Source organism: Botryllus schlosseri, chromosome 6 (genome assembly GCF_051294905.1).
Source record: "Botryllus schlosseri isolate E-star chromosome 6, Bs_hap1, whole genome shotgun sequence".
NCBI lineage: Eukaryota > Metazoa > Chordata > Ascidiacea > Stolidobranchia > Styelidae > Botryllus > Botryllus schlosseri.
In genome coordinates, this window is record NC_137241.1 from 26,095,028 (window position 1) to 26,113,278 (window position 18,251).

At 40.6% G+C, this 18,251-nt stretch overlaps 1 protein-coding gene across 1 annotated transcript; it reads left to right on the forward strand.

The window, feature by feature from the left end:
* The first annotated feature begins 4,843 nt into the window (after positions 1 to 4,843).
* LOC145440497 (alpha-2-macroglobulin receptor-associated protein-like) lies at positions 4,844 to 15,035 on the forward strand. The gene is made up of 8 exons (XM_080318118.1): positions 4,844 to 4,991; positions 5,928 to 6,066; positions 6,971 to 7,056; positions 7,114 to 7,264; positions 7,764 to 7,904; positions 8,323 to 8,467; positions 9,652 to 9,772; positions 14,532 to 15,035. Exons 1-8 carry the CDS (start codon positions 4,866 to 4,868, stop codon positions 14,598 to 14,600), a joined length of 978 nt encoding a protein of 325 aa, XP_080174244.1. The 5' UTR covers positions 4,844 to 4,865; the 3' UTR covers positions 14,601 to 15,035.
* Positions 15,036 to 18,251: the final 3,216 nt, after the last annotated feature.

The window sequence follows — 18,251 nt, forward strand, 5'->3', positions numbered from 1 at the left end:
TTGAGAACCACTGCAACCTAACAATTTCATTGAGTGAACAGAAAATTAAAAAAAAAAGTTGTTTATTTGTATGTTATAAATAGAAACTTTCTTCTCCTGTAGCAATGCGGCTACCGGTTGGAATTGAACCAAATTTGGTGTGTAGGCTTAATTAGGTAACCTAACAATTTTATGAAGTAGCCGGTACGATTTGAGAAAAAAAAACATTTTTGAAGACCCCTAACTGTCCATACGAATATTTTACGAGAATATGACGGAGTAAAGATTTGGGATTCCCAGTCATATGATCTATACCTATATTTGCGGTTGTTCGCAGACGCGCTATAATTTCCGAAATGTAGCCTATACATATTTGGTCTTGTACTTGCCTACTGCACAATGCTTTGCTTCATACACAACTTAAGTTCTATATAAATTCACCAAAATCCTGGGTATTGAGTCCCATTCTTCCACCTATGTGCATTGTGCAATTACTCTCCACCATTTCTTTGGGCTGTTAATAAAATGAACGTCATTACAACTTATTGTAATTGTGCTCCGTTGTTTAGTAAGTGGCGATGCCTGCTATTATTGCAAAAATGTACTAACAACTAGGATATGCAGAGCATATCCTGGCACTGCGCACAATCATTGACACCTGCCGCTCACACAAAAAGAATGTTGTGGCTGCCTTTGTTGACTTTGCGAAAGCCTTCGACTCGGTCTCGCGCCCAGCAATGGCGAAGATCCTCAGATTCTATGGAATTCCTGAGGTGATAAGGTACGCCATTATGGCCCTCTACATTGACACACGAGCGCGAGTCCGAACAGACGACGGTCCAAGCGGAGATTTTACCACTTCGGCTGGCGTGCTTCAAGGTGACACCTTGGCACCATTCTTGTTCGTGATAATGCTTGACTTCGTGCTACGAACGGCCTTCCCGGACAACTCGGACTTCTTTGAATGGCGGCCACGGCAAGGAACGCGTACGCGTACGACTCGCGAGGCTATCCACATAGGTATTCTTGCCTACGCGGACGACCTCGCCTTGCTTGCCCCGAATACCGCGTCGGCACAGCGCCTCATCAACCAACTAGAGGCCACCGCCGCTCTTATTGGGCTCCAGATCAATGCCAAGAAGACTGAGGTTCTGGCCATACCAGCTCTGCCGGAGAACGCGACACCAATTCAACTGGGAGAAGTCAGGCTCAAGAATGTCAAGAGTTTTATATACCTCGGTATTGACGTCGCGGACTCTGGAAAAGCACTGACGGCGAGGCGAGCAAAGGCCTGGGGCGCGGCAAGACGGCTACATTGCCTCTTCCACTCAAGTGCCTCACCTCAACTCAAGACCCGCATTTTCCGTGCCACTGTCGAGCAGGTTCTTCTTTACGGAATAGAAGCACTCACGCTGACAGGAAAGCTGGCTAAGACACTCAACGCCAACTGCGATGCACTCCTCCGCTACGCACTCGGCATCCACCACCCGGAGCACATATCCACCAATGCTCTGCGCAAACTCACAAAAACAGTCCCATGCCGTTTGCTGGCTGCTGAACGACGCTTACGCTTAATCGGTCATCTAGTGCGGCATCAAGACGATCAACCAGCCGCCGCCATCATCAACCACATTCCCACAGAGCCATGGCGCAGAGGTGGCTGGAATAGAACCACATGGCGCTCAACGCGGGCTATCGCTCGAAGACGCCCACGACCGCCCACGCTGGAGGCGCTTGATAAGGGCCCAAAACTGATATCTTGATGTTCCTTTGTTTCCTGTTTTCTTTTGCCCTTTTATTTAATTGAAAGCCGATATATATATATACTAACAACTAACATGCCGAGCGCTACACGATATTAATGGTATATGTGGTTCGAGCCTTTTGGCTTCGTCAAGCTTTTGCGTGTCGGGATTTGGACGGAGTTCCTTATCTACGAGAGAGAGAGAGAGATAGATATGATATTCTTTTTCGCCTGCACATCGAGATGCTTTGACGATGGAGTTGCGATACGGCCAAGAGGTCATCTGAGGAGAGGTCTGCGCGTTTTTTCACGTTTTCTCTCCTCCATGTTAACCAGGATAGCTGCGGATATCAATTTTCGAGTCTTTGGTATATGACCTGGCCGCGGATCGAACCCACGACCTACCGATCGAGAAGCCGGACGCATAACCACTACACTATCTCGCTCGATTCCGCAGTAAATACAACGTCCGGAAATGTTCATAGATCAGTGGTTTTTGAAACCTTTATTAGCCCGCGGAACACTTGCGCCAATCTGCAAGCCCTCGCAGAACCCTAAATTATCGCTTTGCCATAAAAACAAAAATCAACCACTATCCACATCTAACAACAGATGTAGTAGCCTACATAACTACAGATTACTGTGTTGCACAAAATGAATTGAGCATCAACAAAGTGTTAAAAGAACAAAACAATTAAAATATGATTTCCACACAAAACGAAAACCTTAATGAACATTTATTGCGAATCAGCGTGATTTTTGCTGTTCTTTTCAGATACCAGTTCATAATGCAAGGCTTTACCTTGGAAAGTATCATCGTGTTGTTCGGTCGAAACGCAATATCCTGATACCACAATTGCTTAATCACAGACGATCTTATAAATATATTGGATATTGGTATTTCAGGAGCAAGGGGTTTCGGACTCGAACCCCAATCACCCCTTCGTACGCCACTATGCAGTATGCACACGACGTACCATGACTAGTCATATTCATATTGTTCATATTGTTCTTCAAAAAGCCTATATATTTTGTGGCCGCAAGGAATAACGCAGTTTTTTAAATTATTATCACGTTCCATAATCTTTTCAGAAGGTCGAAAAAGTACGAGGGCATTGAATTTTCAAACAGGTGTGGTGACCACGGTGTGATACAGGTTGGGAACCCCAGGCATGAGGTATACTTGAATTCTTCAAGTCTTTCTTACTATACTATGACTTCATAGTGAGTGGCGCTCGAGTATCCGGCTTGATTCGAAGCGTTACCACTAAACACCTGTCTATAAATCGAATCACTCAGGTATACTCGATTTTGACGTTAGCCTATGAGCTGTATTGAGGAACTTGATACTCACAGTTTAAAACATGTTCCAGTACTCCGACATAACCAATATTTAGGACAATCCCCAAAATGTTGACATTCTGTAATATACCCATAAGACACAGTCAATGTAAGCGGTGTAAGGATGTGCGCGAATGCTACTGCTATGTATTTGAAGCATTATCGTTAATGGCAAATATTGAACCAATTTCATTAGCCGCTACGCTACAGCAATACTACCATACTATAGTATCCAAATTGATAGTGACTCGGACGGGCATCGTCGGGCACGAATGCTGGGGATTGATGTAGGATAGAATACTATATTGATGCAATGATGGAACATACCACTGCGCTACTCGACGTCTACAATTCGACTTGCGAGGCAAACAGAATATTTTGGCAGTAGTGGAAATATCCAACCCATATGCTTTGTGCAACGGAACAGCAGTGGTATCAGTGATTCGATGAAGATTTTTCAGACCCTGAATATATAGAGCTCATTAGATTTTTATTTGATTTGTTGGGGATGGTTTTCCTGAGACTCGACTAAAAGAAAATAAAGTAGGCTATTACGGGTGCTTCTTATGGATATGGTGCTAACAGACAGCATTAGAGAACTCATCAACAGAGACACGACGGCCAGCTCTATGAAAGTATGTCTTGCTAGTATCATTTCTCAATTGCACATTGACCATAACCACTGAATCAGATAATTAGTACTTCGGCGACTTCGCTTTCGATTAGCCTACAGTGCGAACTCTTCATCAATCACAGGCCTGTACCGCTCTGCCGAACTCACACAACACACAAATATTTTATTGCATCTTTTATACAGCCTTCAGTCATGACGCAACATTTTGTGATTCAAGATACACATGTTTTAATCTAGTTTCGCAATGCAGTCATGCAGATATGTGATCGACTCAAAAACTAGAGCACTCGGTCGTCTACCTACTCTACCATATTATTCGGTAATTAAATGCTCAGCCCCAAAATATGCCTACCGCATGTAAATTTTACGATATAAAATGATTTAACGCAACTCCGATTTCAACTTTAAAATCAAGTTCAAGAGACTCTTGAAGGTACAGAAATTCAGTATGCAATTGAATAATATATTCATATTAAAATAAACCTGAATGTTGTAGGCTGACACTCGCCAGGGCTAATCGTTGGCAAGTGGTAGAGAAAGTCGAGTGAAGCAGTAAAAAGAACATTGTATATCAACAATCATATCACCAGAAAAATGACGTCAAGTTCACAAAATTACATTCCTGATATATGACATGGCGGGCACAGCGCTTATCTTCTTATTGCGAGGAGTGGGTGACGTTGAGAGTGGGTGACTGCAATTTTCAAGCCCCCTCGTGAGACCTAACAGAAGATGAGAATCTTCCAAATTCCATCGCCCATTATGTAACATCTCGTTTTGCCTGACTGCACAACGCGTGAAAAGTAAGATTGAATTTGCGGATGTCAATAAAGCATCACAACAAAACAGGACTTCAGTGTGATTTGATTCAGTCGCGCACGGAACAGAGTAGGAACAGGTTCTGGGTGGAGAGGTAGTTCCGTTGTTCGAAAAATGATTGACCGAATACTGTGCCATGTATAACTTACTATATGTAAATGTATACAACGTATTATTAGTTTGCGTTACTGCTATGCTGTCAAACTTCTGCAAACGACCCAGCTGAGAGCTGATTGATGAACATAACTGATCAATCAACTAAAATATCAAAATGTATATGCAGAATAGGTAAATTGCTCAATGCTCATATTGTTCATTGCTAATACAGTGTCATCGTGTAATGTAAATATGAAGCTTTTGTACTTAATTCTGATATTTGTATTCTCGGAATCTTGTAATGGTGACCAGAAAGATTTCAATGCTCATAAGTTACGAAGTGGAAAAGTCAGACAAGTCTGGGAAAAAGCTAATCGGGTAAACAATTCAAGTCTTTACTTAGTAAGAGTGTTACCGAATGCTACATATATATGTTGTATGCTTTCATTTGCAAGGTTCCATCATTCCTTCGAATTCAGAATAAGAAAAGAGACTCCATTGGTTCCATACATCGTCATGGAACCAGGTTGTTTCTTAGTATAATTGCAATGTTTGTGATTGAATTTTGTCTTGTTAAGTACTTCTAATCAGCCGAAACTTAACATCGCGGGCTATTTGCTCATGTGCATTGTGTAAGCATTATATCGGCTGTGGAAAAGTAAGGGTCAATAATCTCAACATAATGATGTAACGAAGCCAAGTTTGTGTGTCTATTGTTTCACAGTTTTTAACTATTCCCTTGTGGTGACGATTATATCCTGCCTTCATTCCTTAGCGATTGCTTATTCTCAACAAAATCGGGACATACCATTTGTGACAGAGTCTTGCGTTGTTAACCACTTTTGAACGTTTGCGCTCGAATAACTCAGGGAAGTAAGAGTATTTAGTAAAGTGATGACCTTGCTCTTTTAGTCAACCGACTACAAACTTGGAATAAATTTATCAAATTTTCCATTTTTACTCCTGTATTGCAATTCTGAAAATTTTGAAAACGTGTCCTATTTTCAGATTCCCAAAATATGGAAACCCTAGGAATTATAGGCTCCTTGCCACTAACAGTCTATTTATCAACGAGAATTATAGGATTGATACTGTTTTCCACTGTGGAAGACAGTAAACTCGATTGTTCGTATCGCGGAATACAAAATGTGTATTACAAAACTACGAACGTACTCGAATTTGTCCAGCCCTAGTTAATGGTCAATAAACTGTCCCGACCAAACTTATCCATGGCATTTGTGGTATCGGGCATCATACAGGTTCACCTACCACATTGACTCGAAGAATGCTATACAATCCCGTATTGCTTTCAAGATAAAACTACCAGGATTCGAAATGACTGAATTGTACTCGGAATTGTTACTTCACGACGAAATGTTGATGGAGCATAAACGTACAAGAAATGAGAATGACGACGGGAACAAGGATGCCGAATTAACTGAAAGGCTTTTAGGTTAGTTTGAACTATGTGGCGTGCAAGTAAATGCTGCTATTTCTTGATGCCTGAATCCTAGTCATGAGCATTGGGCACCGTTAGTTATTTGATTGATGCAGGTAAAGTACAGCTAAAGCACAGCTAAAGGCTAGCCTACTTTGCTTGATTCCTGTACGCTGTACCACTGTACCTATAATTAAAGGCGTTGTGATTAGTGTGTGAGAAGATTAGCAGGAAGCCAAGTTTTTTCCTAAAATCTTTCTCAATCTCCTGATAAACTGCATGCCGGTAGTTCGAAGTTCTCAAGCTGCTGCAGTTTGAGGATGATCACTCCCTAGAGCCATTTTTATATGACCTTAGAAAATCAATAATATGACTTTATTTTTTGGAAAATATGACTTCATATGAAAATCGTGTATTTTTTTACATGCGAACAACGGCACTCACGGAACTAAAGAGTAAAACACACGCAACATAAAAGTACTACACATCAATTTTTTATTTTAAACCACTGTTGTAGTACAGTTTCATGTAATGTGGAATGTTAGAGTCTTTGTAGTTACGAGTTACGATTTGAATGTAAAAATGACTTTAGTAAGGAAAATAAACGCTCCACAGACGCTGATGTGGGTTGACAAAATATGACTTTATATGACTTCATAACTTTCTTAATATACCTCATAGGGATGCGGTTTTTGCATTAAAATTGATTTCACGACTTATTGATGTATAGAAAAAATATGGCTTAATGACTTTGAATGGCCCTAATGATCAGTCATGAAATGGATCTGTGAGTGTCAAATAAAATCCCATAATAATGCATCCGTAAGACATGATTTACTGATATGAAAAATTGGTTTAGACACATCCTAGATGTGATGACTTTCATTTAACGTATAACCTAACCAACAATCTTTTTCAGCCATAATGGAAAAATATGGTCTTGCTGGTAAGAAACCTGCATATGACGGAAGGAAAGACGGACGCATGAAGCATCGGTTTCTTGAAGTAAGCAACTGTCTCAGATTCCTGTGATTCTTTCGTCTGACGTTACGCTTTCGACAGGATCCTAAGCTCGACAAGTTATGGCAAACAGTCAAAAAGAACGGCAAGTTTTCAGACGAGGAACTGCAAACTTTAGAGAATGAATTTCAACATCACAGAAGGAAGCTCTACGAGTTGGAAAGCTTGAAATCGGAGATATCGGATATTGACGGTATGAGTGGGGTTTTGTAAAGGTTTTCTTGCTTGTGCCAGAGATCGGATTTCTTCAGCTAAGAATTACTTCTGAGCTAACATAGTCATGTGTATTTTAATGCAATATATTATGAATGTATGAAATGTATGTGGTAGAAAGCTGAAAACCTGCTTGCTATGAGCATCTGCTTTAATCAAATAAACAGGCATACCGTACCTTAACTTAGCTATGCAGCTTGAATCTACAGCAATTGATATCGCTGATTGATATTTTCGATATCTTTATGAAGGCTGGATCTTACGATACTTGAAGTAGCATCACAGATTTTTGACCGGATCTGTCAAGGGGTTTAATTGCAATAGGATTGTATATCAATATACATGTAAACAAACAATGTGTTAGATATTGACAATTCAATTTGAGTAACTGGCGTGGTTTTTCTTCATTATGATTCCAAATCAGTGCATTTTATGGACTATCCCGACTACCGGACATGTCACAATTGCATTTCACACAGCGCTCCATGACAATTCAGTCGAGAAGCAACTTATACAAGACACGCGCAGCGAGAAGAAGCAAAAAGTTGCCGAACTATACGGAGATATTGCGGAAGGTTATGAAAGACTGAGTCTGAAAGCCAAGCAGGGCGCTCTGAGCGGTACGTATTGTGTGAGATTGTAAAATTTTACAACCGAAACATTCCAGGTAGCAAATACTCCACGGTGTGTATTTTCGTGTGTGATGGGTTATGTGCATTACACGTGGCCGTAGTTCCAAACTTCATTGCATAATGTTTGTTGAAGATACTGTTTGGATTTTGAAATAATGGATTATTGTCAATGAACAATTGCAACTCGTGTATTGCAGTGATACTGTTTGGTAGATTGTCCTAACATTAGGCCTACTATTTTTGTTGCTATACTTTTTTCTGGCATTTTTCCGTACTGAGTATATTATCAAGTTTATGGCCGAAATGTTTTTCACACACCTCTTTACCTTTCCAATGGTTTCTTGCATAGATTTGTATGACTTGCATACCATCGTGTTCATATTTTGCAATTTCATTGATTTTCCAGCGGACTCTGTCCCATTTACTGAACCTAGGGTCGCCCAGTTATGGGAGGAGGCCAAGAATGCTGGATTTTCGGATGAGGAATTGGAATCCATCAAGGAAGAACTGAACCATTTCCAAATCAAAGTTCAAAAGCATCTGTTTTTCAAGTAACTTGCTCATTGTTATTTAACACTTATTTCAGTTGAACTAACAACCTGCTGTGGTCTTATGGAATTTCCATCATTACTCGAAATATGAGCATAAGAGCATGCTACACTTGGGCATACAACATCTGAGCATATGGGTAAAAGTTAGGTTGCGGATTCATTTTGGGGTTGGACCTAGTTTTGTATAACATGTCACTCTGGGTTATAAAGTCGCATGCTCAACTGTCGTTTTTTCATCTTGTCACATTCCCAAATGTCAGCCAACCCTCGACCAAGCTAGTTTCGAGGATTGTGAAAGTACAATTGTCAAGCACAGTGCCGTGGCTTGAAATGTAAGTATGCAATGTTGCAGGAAGGAAATGGTTTGCTGATGTTGCGTATGACAACTTCCCGCTTTCCTTTGTTAGAAAACAAAACAAAACAAAAAAATGGGATATCCTCACACTACTGTTTGTGAGTGGCTTCAGAATTGTGGCCTGTCAGAATATAATATGGTATGTCTGCTTTCAGTTGGGAATGAGTATTATTGAAGTTCGTTTCTGCTGTGCTAATGCATCAGGGCCCATTGTGGTCCGTAACGAAGTACTTCTACAAACTTGCCTTTGACTTCATGTTTTCTCAAGTGGATTCAACATACTGTATATTTGCATCATTCAGATGGTAGAAATTGTCATAACAAACGGGTGATTGTAGCTCCTGTATCATGGACATGGACACTAATACACTAATATTTGTTGTGAAATGGCACCGATTTGAGGGATATATCTGTTACTTGTCGACTATATAATAACTATGTAAAATTGTTGATTATATAGTATATTCGTTATGTCGGCCTTGTCGATTGTTTCTAGGCTATGTCGCTATGACATGACGAAGTAGCCTGTGTCACAGCTACGTCAAATCAATCGAGACTCGGTCGCAGTTAAGTCATGTCTATGTTGGCTATGTCAACAATGTCACCTACATCGATACTATGTCGCCCATGTCATATTTTGTAAGTTGTAACCTTCGTTTTACACTGTCTATTCTCGAAGTAATTTTAGCGTATCAGCAAATTTCCAGCTTGTACTTCGAATAGTAATTTATAAAATTAATTCTACCTGTGGAAAAGCGTGAATGACTACTGTTACCACCTATTCATAAGACTTGATAGCAATTGCACAATTTCATTTCCTTTTCTGCAGAGACCAGCTGAAAAACTCCGTTGAAAAAATAGACAATTACGGCGGCCACGATAAAGCCCCAAAGCCACAAGCCGATACGCACAGCCACCTGCAGAAAAAGGTCAAGGAACTCGCTTCCAAGGTAGAGCCATAGTCACGAAATTTGCCGGAGGTGGTCAGTAACGAGGTCCTACTTTTGACATGTCCTGAAAATGGCTACCGTACTATATGGCGTTACTTTTATTTATTTTCTCAAAGTTCTTGATTCAAATCCCAGTCTGAGCTAAGGAAATAATCCGGAAAGGTGGGTTTACATTCTGGTCACTAGGGCGATGTTTCTCACCCGGGGGGGGGGTCTGTGAAGCATTTTCAGGGGGTCCGCAAAGCCTCCAAATTTCCCAAAATAGTTGATAAACTTAATTTGTATTATTTTAGATTAGAGGGATCAGGTGGCAGTTTCGTTCATTAACTGCTAAAACTTCGGAATCCACATAACAGAATGGCCATCTGTGTTGAAATATTCTACTATGCTAACTGATTTTAATCGTTAAATATCCAATGGCCTAAACATATTGCTTTTTCGAGATGTTCTGGAAAAATTTGTTTGCAAAAATCAAATCCACAGCGTGGAATTTGGAGTCTCGACCGCGTATTTTAAGAAATGCAGCTACAGAATTCGCTTCAAAATAATAAGAAATTTCCCAATTTCTACATAAATAGGCTAGTGTGTTAATTTCAAGTATAGTCATTTTATTGCTGTTTGTCACTACCCTACAGTTACAATGTGCACAAGACAGACGACGGTTGTACTGTACGATAATTGAGCTAATGAATGACGACCTAATTGGCAGCCTATTCGCTCGGCAATCGTTGCTAGCCTGATTTATCGCGCCTCCAACAAGCCTAGTTCCGCTGGCTTGTATAATCGCATCTGCAATAGGCCCGGTACGCCCGATATCATCGCTGGCCTACACAATCGCATCTGCATTGGCTTGGTACGCACGATATCATCGCTGGCCTACACAATCGCATCTGCAATAGGCCTAGTACGAAGGACATCGCTAGCCTAACTACCAGGGTTGTAACCAAGTCACATGGTTCCGAGTCACGAGTCAATCTTACTTTTGTGGTTTTGACTCGAGTAAAGTCGAGTCATTTTCAATTCATCACCGAGTCGAGTCCAAGTCACCGTTTAAAGCCTCAAGTCCGAGTTATAGTGTTATGACTCGGGTCCGAGTCCAAGTCACAGTATTGAAGTCATGTTCAACCCATGTTCTCAATCCTGCTTGGTATCGAATTCCTTGCTTGCCAAACATGCTTATCTTGTCCCTATCAGAGTCTTGGCCCATGTTTATTTAGGCAGATTACGGACAGTTCCTGGCCTCATTTATCGATGCCACAGATAAACGAGACAGGCCGCCAATATGATAACTTTACTAGTCTTAGAACTTGAAATCAAATATCTGTCTTGTCAGTCTGATACATAACAAATGCAAGCATTCAGTTTTTATTACGAGCAGATCGACGACAGCTCACAAATTGCTGATTGAGAACCAACGAATTCAAGCCTACATATCAGGCGATAGAGAATCAACAGATCAGTGACGCGCGGTGAGGTTCATGGCAGGTGAGGCACGCCCCCCCCCCCCCCCCCCCAACATACAAGCACACACACAAACACGTACGCACATAACAATAGCAGCGGCCATAGAGAGCATCTTCTGTGCACACTAATAGCCGTTGCAATTCCATATTTTACAATACATGTAGGACTGGTCGCTATTGTTCTAAATGGGCAAGTTTTAGACGGATAGTAATTACTATCTCTTCAAATACCGGTATAAATTATTCGAAGCATGAAAATAGCATCCTCAGTTACAAATATTTTCAGTAAAAAAACACTAGATCTGCTGAGTTTTGGAGGAAAATGTACTAGGCCAATTCAAAATACACTAGATCTAGTGTAAAATAACTAGGAGTGGCACCACTGACCAAAACAACAACGCAGGCTATGTAAGTATAGCTATCACATACCACAATTAGGGGTTATAGGTATTGCAGTCGAACATAGCATAAAGGACACGACAAAGTAGCTAATGCAAGGAGCTATCACATACCACAATTTAACGTAGCTATGGATGGAAAATATATAACAGCTATATAAATAAAGGAATGGATTGGCTCCGCATTGCGTATTGGCCGTCGCTACTATATAATTCCTAATTCCTACGAGACTGTTGGATTCCGGAATCGATAGCGCGTTTCACTGCGCTTCGATTGTCCAATTGTTAGCGAATAGTGCATGAGGCTGATTCGTTTGTGCCTCACCTGGCCATTGTTTCTCTGCGATGGCATTGTCTGTAATAAAGCCGAATTTCACATTCATTGGCGATTTTGAGGGGGTTCTGGTGCTCTGACAGTGTTAATATTTGGATTTGCGGAATCAGTATGATGACGATAGCCTTTGATTGATACCAGTTATCATGAATTCCGAGCTATTTATGATGAATTGCATTGTCGCAGGTGAGGCACGACCCACCCGTGCCTCACCTGTGCCTCACCTTAAGTTTGGCCCTGTATTTTTGAATAATAATTATGCAGATTGATGATGTTGGGTGGTAAAAATGTTCAAATTTAGTTATTTATGAACATAGATGTAAAACATCAATAAATCATCGATTCATCGAGGGTTTTCACGATTTTCACTTATTCACCCAGACGACCGGTGAGGCACTGCCACACCTGCCTCATTGGACCGCACGTCACTTCAACAGATGCATATATATATGTAGAGGTATTTTCACCAGGCCAGCATGCTGTAAAAGCGTGCATGCAGCTATGTGCAGTGACAAAAGAACAGATACCTTTTGATATTACGTAAGGTTTTCCCAATTGCAATACAGACTACATCGCAGTTACAGCATTGGAGAAATAATTGTACAATGGGGCTGTTGAAAACATTTTTTCAAATATCGCGGCTACTTCTTAAAATGGTTAGATTGCCTAAAAAAACTCAAATTTGGCTCAATTTCAACCGGTAGAAAGCAATGCTATGATAGAAAATTTTGAATTAATTTCGAATAGAGATTTTCGAATTTTACCGGCTACCTCATGATAATGTTAGATTGTGTAAAAATATGATTCATAGCAAATTTGGCTCAATTCCAACTAGAAGAAGCGAAGTTATTAGAGTAGGATGTTTTGGATATGAAAAAAATAGTCGGCTTACTACAAGTATGTAAATATATTATATGAAAGAATTGCTCACTAAAAATACTCCATTAATTTTCAAATCCAAAATTTTCTTTTCATATCATTGATTCTACAAAATTTAGCCAGATTCAGTGTTCTTTTAATGCAACATAACAGTTTTATTAAGTAGCCACCCAGTAAAATATAAAAGAAGTAATTTTTCAACAACCCTATTGTACAAACATCACACAACATCAGCCATTCATTATTATCCAAGTGCACAATGCACATACCTAACAAAACGTCAAATGGACAGAGGGTATTGTGTGTTTTCACAGACGGCAGATCAAATCAATGATGAGGTAAATTGCTAAAAATACCAAAGTGGAAAGGAGATCCACAGATATATTAAAGCGGCATGGCCTTAGGATAAATCCACATCTACTGAATACATGTTCCACTGGTGCACTAGATACAGGAATTCACAAGCATTTTTGAACCTCACTGAAGAGCATTGAATATTCGTTCTTTCTAGTGGCCCAAAAATGCAAAGAATCATCGCCTTCAAATCTACACATGAGCTTATCAGTCTCTTCGAAGTACTTGACCATCTGGGTCATTACATTGGCTCTAATTGAACTTTGCTTCGATTGTTTGCTGGTATAATTGAACATCCCCGAGTTCTTTGATTGCGGAGGATTTATTACCTCTTCATCACTGGATGATTTTGTACAATACATTGCTACTATGTACCGTTGTCTGTTGTTGTTACGGCGGCTTATCTGATATCAGACGAGTGCAACGAAAGCAGTGATGACAAATAGCGATGTCAGCAGAATCCGTCAGATGCGTTGATCTAGCCATTACGATTCGCAAATTCTTCGTCTTCAAGTCATTAAAAATAAGCCAAGTCAATGACTTGGGTCGAGTCATGCGTAATGACTCGAGTACAAGTCGAGTCAATCCAAATATTGACTCGAGTCAAGTCAAGTCGAGTCACACAGATGTCGTGACTCGAGTACAAGTCGAGTCATTACAACCCTGCTAACTACCGCGTCTCGGGCTTACCGTGCTTTGGCTCCTATTTCCCGACGGCTTGGATACAATGCCGTTAAGTATATGCTAATTAGCGATTGTGATTAAAGAGTGACATCTCGAAACTGAATGACATCGAATGTCCGCAAACATGTGCGACGTGTGCGTACATGCGCATTGCGCAATTGATTTTCGCTAATAAGAAGCCGTGTGTCAAGGCTTTAGTTATATAAGAGCTAAGGTGTGAACCATCTGAAATCGGCGTCATTATGGCACATATTCCATAAAAACTCGCACAAGTTGACTTGCGCAAATCGTCGCCGAGGCTACGTAACACGCATTGTTAAGCGCGCGTATTTAATTGTTCACGACAGATCAGGAAGTCGCTAATTAACAGCACTCCCGGACTCGTCGACAAGCTTATCATACGCGTATAATCGTTAACACAATGATGTTGTATAATCGTTATTCACGCATGTACTTAACCCTAATGAATTGATGCTATATTACTAGATTAGAAAAAAAAATCGAAACCCCTGTCCCCATTTTATTTCAACCCCCTTATTTTTCGGCTGGCCACGCGCCTGTCCATAATACTTGATATTTTTTTCTTTAATAAAGGGGCCTTCCTCCTAAGCGCGATAAGCGATTTTACATGCTAGGTTGTGGTTCAGGTGAAAAAGCTGCATCACAGGATATCACAGAAGCTGTCAAGCGGTTCGCAGGATCGTGGTGAACTCTGATGAATCGACGTTTCGGAAACTCTGCTATCCGATTTACGATTAGGAACGATTCTTCATTATGATATTGTTGCCAACTTGACATGACCATTCACTTCAATCTTGATTCGAATTTAATGAGAATACCTATATTCGAGCTCCATGTTTCCTGCGTTTGAACATTTCCATAAGTAACCGCAAAACAAAAAACGTGGCGTTCATCACTTTTTGATTGATTATTATTTAACCGCTGACAAGTGTGGTCATTCTTCATAGCTATAGTAATCATTCTTTTGTACCCACACCGAGCAAACTTGGAATCGCCGTGTATTTTGGTACGAGATGGGCCATTGTGGTGAGCCAACTCTAGCGGTGCATTATATTGTTACTATTATATCAATCATTTCATTAGTTGCTGTATGTTCCTATTTTTCTACCAGTACATACCGCCAGTATCCATGTGTCGGTGTTATCTTGTTACGCTGCAGGCGAGTTCCGGGTAGAATTGGTAGGGCGTTGTATGCAATAGGGAAATACTGTCCACCGAATACTACGCTTCCGAGCTGGGATGAATATGCGGCGTATAAACTTGATTTATTGACGCCATGCGCGCAGCTACTACGCAGCGCCCCATCGCATCTAACCCGCGCGGGCGATGAGATTGAGAAAATTTGAGTCGTGGACAATGCTCCCTCTAATTTTTGACGAGTCTGCGCACACTCAGCAACTCACTGCGCAGACCCTTGGACAACAGTGCGCAACGACGAAAAAAGAGGTCATCATTTCGAATTTTTCGTGCGCAACTTAGATTTTCTGTGCGCAGAGACCGTGTCAGCACTGTGCATTTGCGCACGTGCGCAGCTTAGAGGGAACATTGGTCGTGGATGGTAGGAACTTCAACTTCATTATTACAATTACATATTGTATAGGTTAAGCAGAAGCACCTATGCATGGTAACTGTATTTTGGCAATCTGAAAAGAGGACACTTATTCAATATTTCCATACTTGAAATACCGGAGAAAAATCCGGAAAATTGGTAAATTTATTGGGAGTTTGTAGTTGGTTGACTAAAAAAAAGGCCAGCTTTCTGGCTCAACTCCCGAAATACCGGCCGGAATGTTACCTGAGTATTAATTTCCTACATTTAAGTTGAATTTTAATATATATTCAACCCAAATTTTCAAAAAGAGGACATTTAGGCGTTCTCCGAGGACACTTTCAAAAACATTAAAGATGAGGACAAATCCTGTAAAGACAGTGGTTCCCAGCCAGGGGGAATTCCCCCTTATGGGAATTTTGCAATTTTAAGGGGGGGATCTGGCTCTAGGGTCGTATCGGAAAAAACACTGTGTTCACAAGGTTTCTAGATTTTTATGGTAGAACTGTTAAGTATGAAACTAGTTCTTTAGTATTGGGCAGGTTTTTAGCTAGATGTATGTTTATTGTTTAAATGCTTACCGTAGAAATTTCGCCCCCTGATAAAGTGAGGCCCGCGATAGCCTCTCGACCAAATTGCTAATTAGCAGGAAAAAGTCATGCCAAATTCAGCACAAGGCCGCTGGTTGGAGTGATTACCTTTTTTAAGCCAACATCTGAGCTAACGTAAAAGACATCGCAAGCGAACTGTGTGACTCATTTCTCGTCAGCAGCTACCGGCTGGCAAAAAAAAGAAACAAGGCCAATTCTGGCGCAATGTTGCCACAGCGGAAAGTGACAGCCTAATTTCTTTTTAGTTATTTTCTAAATAACAGTACACCTAGTGTTCAATAAATAATTGATACGAAAGTAGTCTGCGGTTCTTTCCCAAAATCTAATATGGTCCGCATTCGACATTGTTTGGGCATATCTGAATATGTTTGGCCATATATTGCTCGGTCTACAAATGGTTGTGCGTAAAAAAGCAACTCTTTTAGTCACAGGCAACATTTTCGTATGGGGGAATTTTAGCTCAAATATCGGCCAAGGGGTCCACGAGACGAAAAAGGTTGGAAAAAGGAATGGTCATTTTAACGCAGAGCGATTGTTTGTAGTTGTATAATTGTATATCTGACTCCAAGATGTATTATTGACTCCAAGAAGGTTGCGTTTACAATTCGCTGCGTGTTTCTTCTTCCGTTCGACGACCGGCGTAACCCACGCCTTACGGCCTTGTTGGCTGACGTACCACGACCTGTCTATTGCACACGTATTCGATGGATCACACTGACGAATATATTTTGTTTCCGTCTCCCCGACTTGTAACTTTATTGAATATCACGTAGCCTACGGTTAAAAATGCAATATCTCCACCCAACCAGCGAAAATACTTATGAATGTCTATCGACTTCCGAATCATCGAAATAACCATGAATGTATATCGACTTCCGAATCAGCTAATAATCATGAATGTATATGTACGCTGTATTACATCCGTACATATATCATAACCACAACAGATTACATGCACCAAACATCGTACGATTTATACTTTGTTATCTACGTTCACACGACAAAATATACGACTCACGAAGGCCTTATCGGGTTTACCAACTCCTTATTGGATATCATTAAAATGGCATTATACCAATATACTTCGTTAAAGTCATTACCTAGAATGGACACCACTGACAATGGACATTACCGAGAATGGACATTTCCGAGAATGCACATTACCGAGAATGGACGTCAGAGTTGGATCAATTGTAATTGTAATTGAGCTGAATGTAATTATTACATTTTTTCATGTAATTGTAATTGAAGTATTTCTATTTTGCGTAATTGTCATTGTAATTTGATAAAAATTTTGCTCAATTACAATTTCAATCACATTTTTATGGAAACCCGACAATCATAAAAATTCAATCATTTGACCGCGTCACACCAGCGAAAATCCCGTACGGACCAGGATGACGACGAGGGGCCGCAAGGCCTTAAGGCCTTGGTACACAGTCGCCACCTGTACTAATTAGCCTATTTACATCGGTGTTCTATGCGTGCCGCGTTATAACTAGATAATTCAGTCATGCTAAACTGTTTCCCATACTTCAGTAGCAACAGAAAACAATATAGGCTAAACCCGTGGTTCTCAAACTGGGAGGCGTGAAAGCATCTGAAGGAGGGCGCGAAGCTCCGGTAAACTGAAATTGTTTCCACGCTTGGCACGATTCACCTCCATTTCATAGTTATTGCTCTGCGTTTAGTCCGAATTTCATATTGGATAATTCTCTCATCAACAATCATAACCTTCCATACCATCAAACTATCTGTAAGGATTGCTGACATCCTGGTTTCGTTGTGTGATATGACGATAAGATGGGCACGAAATATTTCACTGTCATAAAGGGGGGCGTGTCTAAAAAAGTTAGAGATCCAGTGGGCTAAATTAAATTTTACTATACCAAAAATGAATGCGCAGCAAATAAACTCTTCTGGAACCTGTGCTGAACCATTTCCTACGCCTCGGTCAGAGTTTTTTTTAAATCTCTGACCAGTACCGAGGCTTCCTGCAACAATTGCAAAAAGAAATTCAAGTTTCCAACCTAGGCTTTATCAAACTTGATCACGCATTTGTAGATCTGTTATCCCAATCTTACTTCCAATCTTGGTCAAATTTACTGGGGCCAGAAAGTTTTCGCACCCTAATATTCATCAGATGCAATCTAACAGTTTCCGAGCAGTGAAAATGTAAATGCAAA

Excerpts from the sequence above, each read along its gene's own strand:
- LOC145440497 (XM_080318118.1), top strand. The coding sequence starts at position 4,866 with ATGAAGCTTTTGTACTTAATTCTGATATTTGTATTCTCGGAATCTTGT. Across the intron at positions 7,905-8,322 it reads CAAGCAGGGCGCTCTGAGCG|CGGACTCTGTCCCATTTACT; the intron begins GTACGTATTGTG and ends TTGATTTTCCAG. Across the intron at positions 8,468-9,651 it reads CAAAAGCATCTGTTTTTCAA|AGACCAGCTGAAAAACTCCG; the intron begins GTAACTTGCTCA and ends CCTTTTCTGCAG.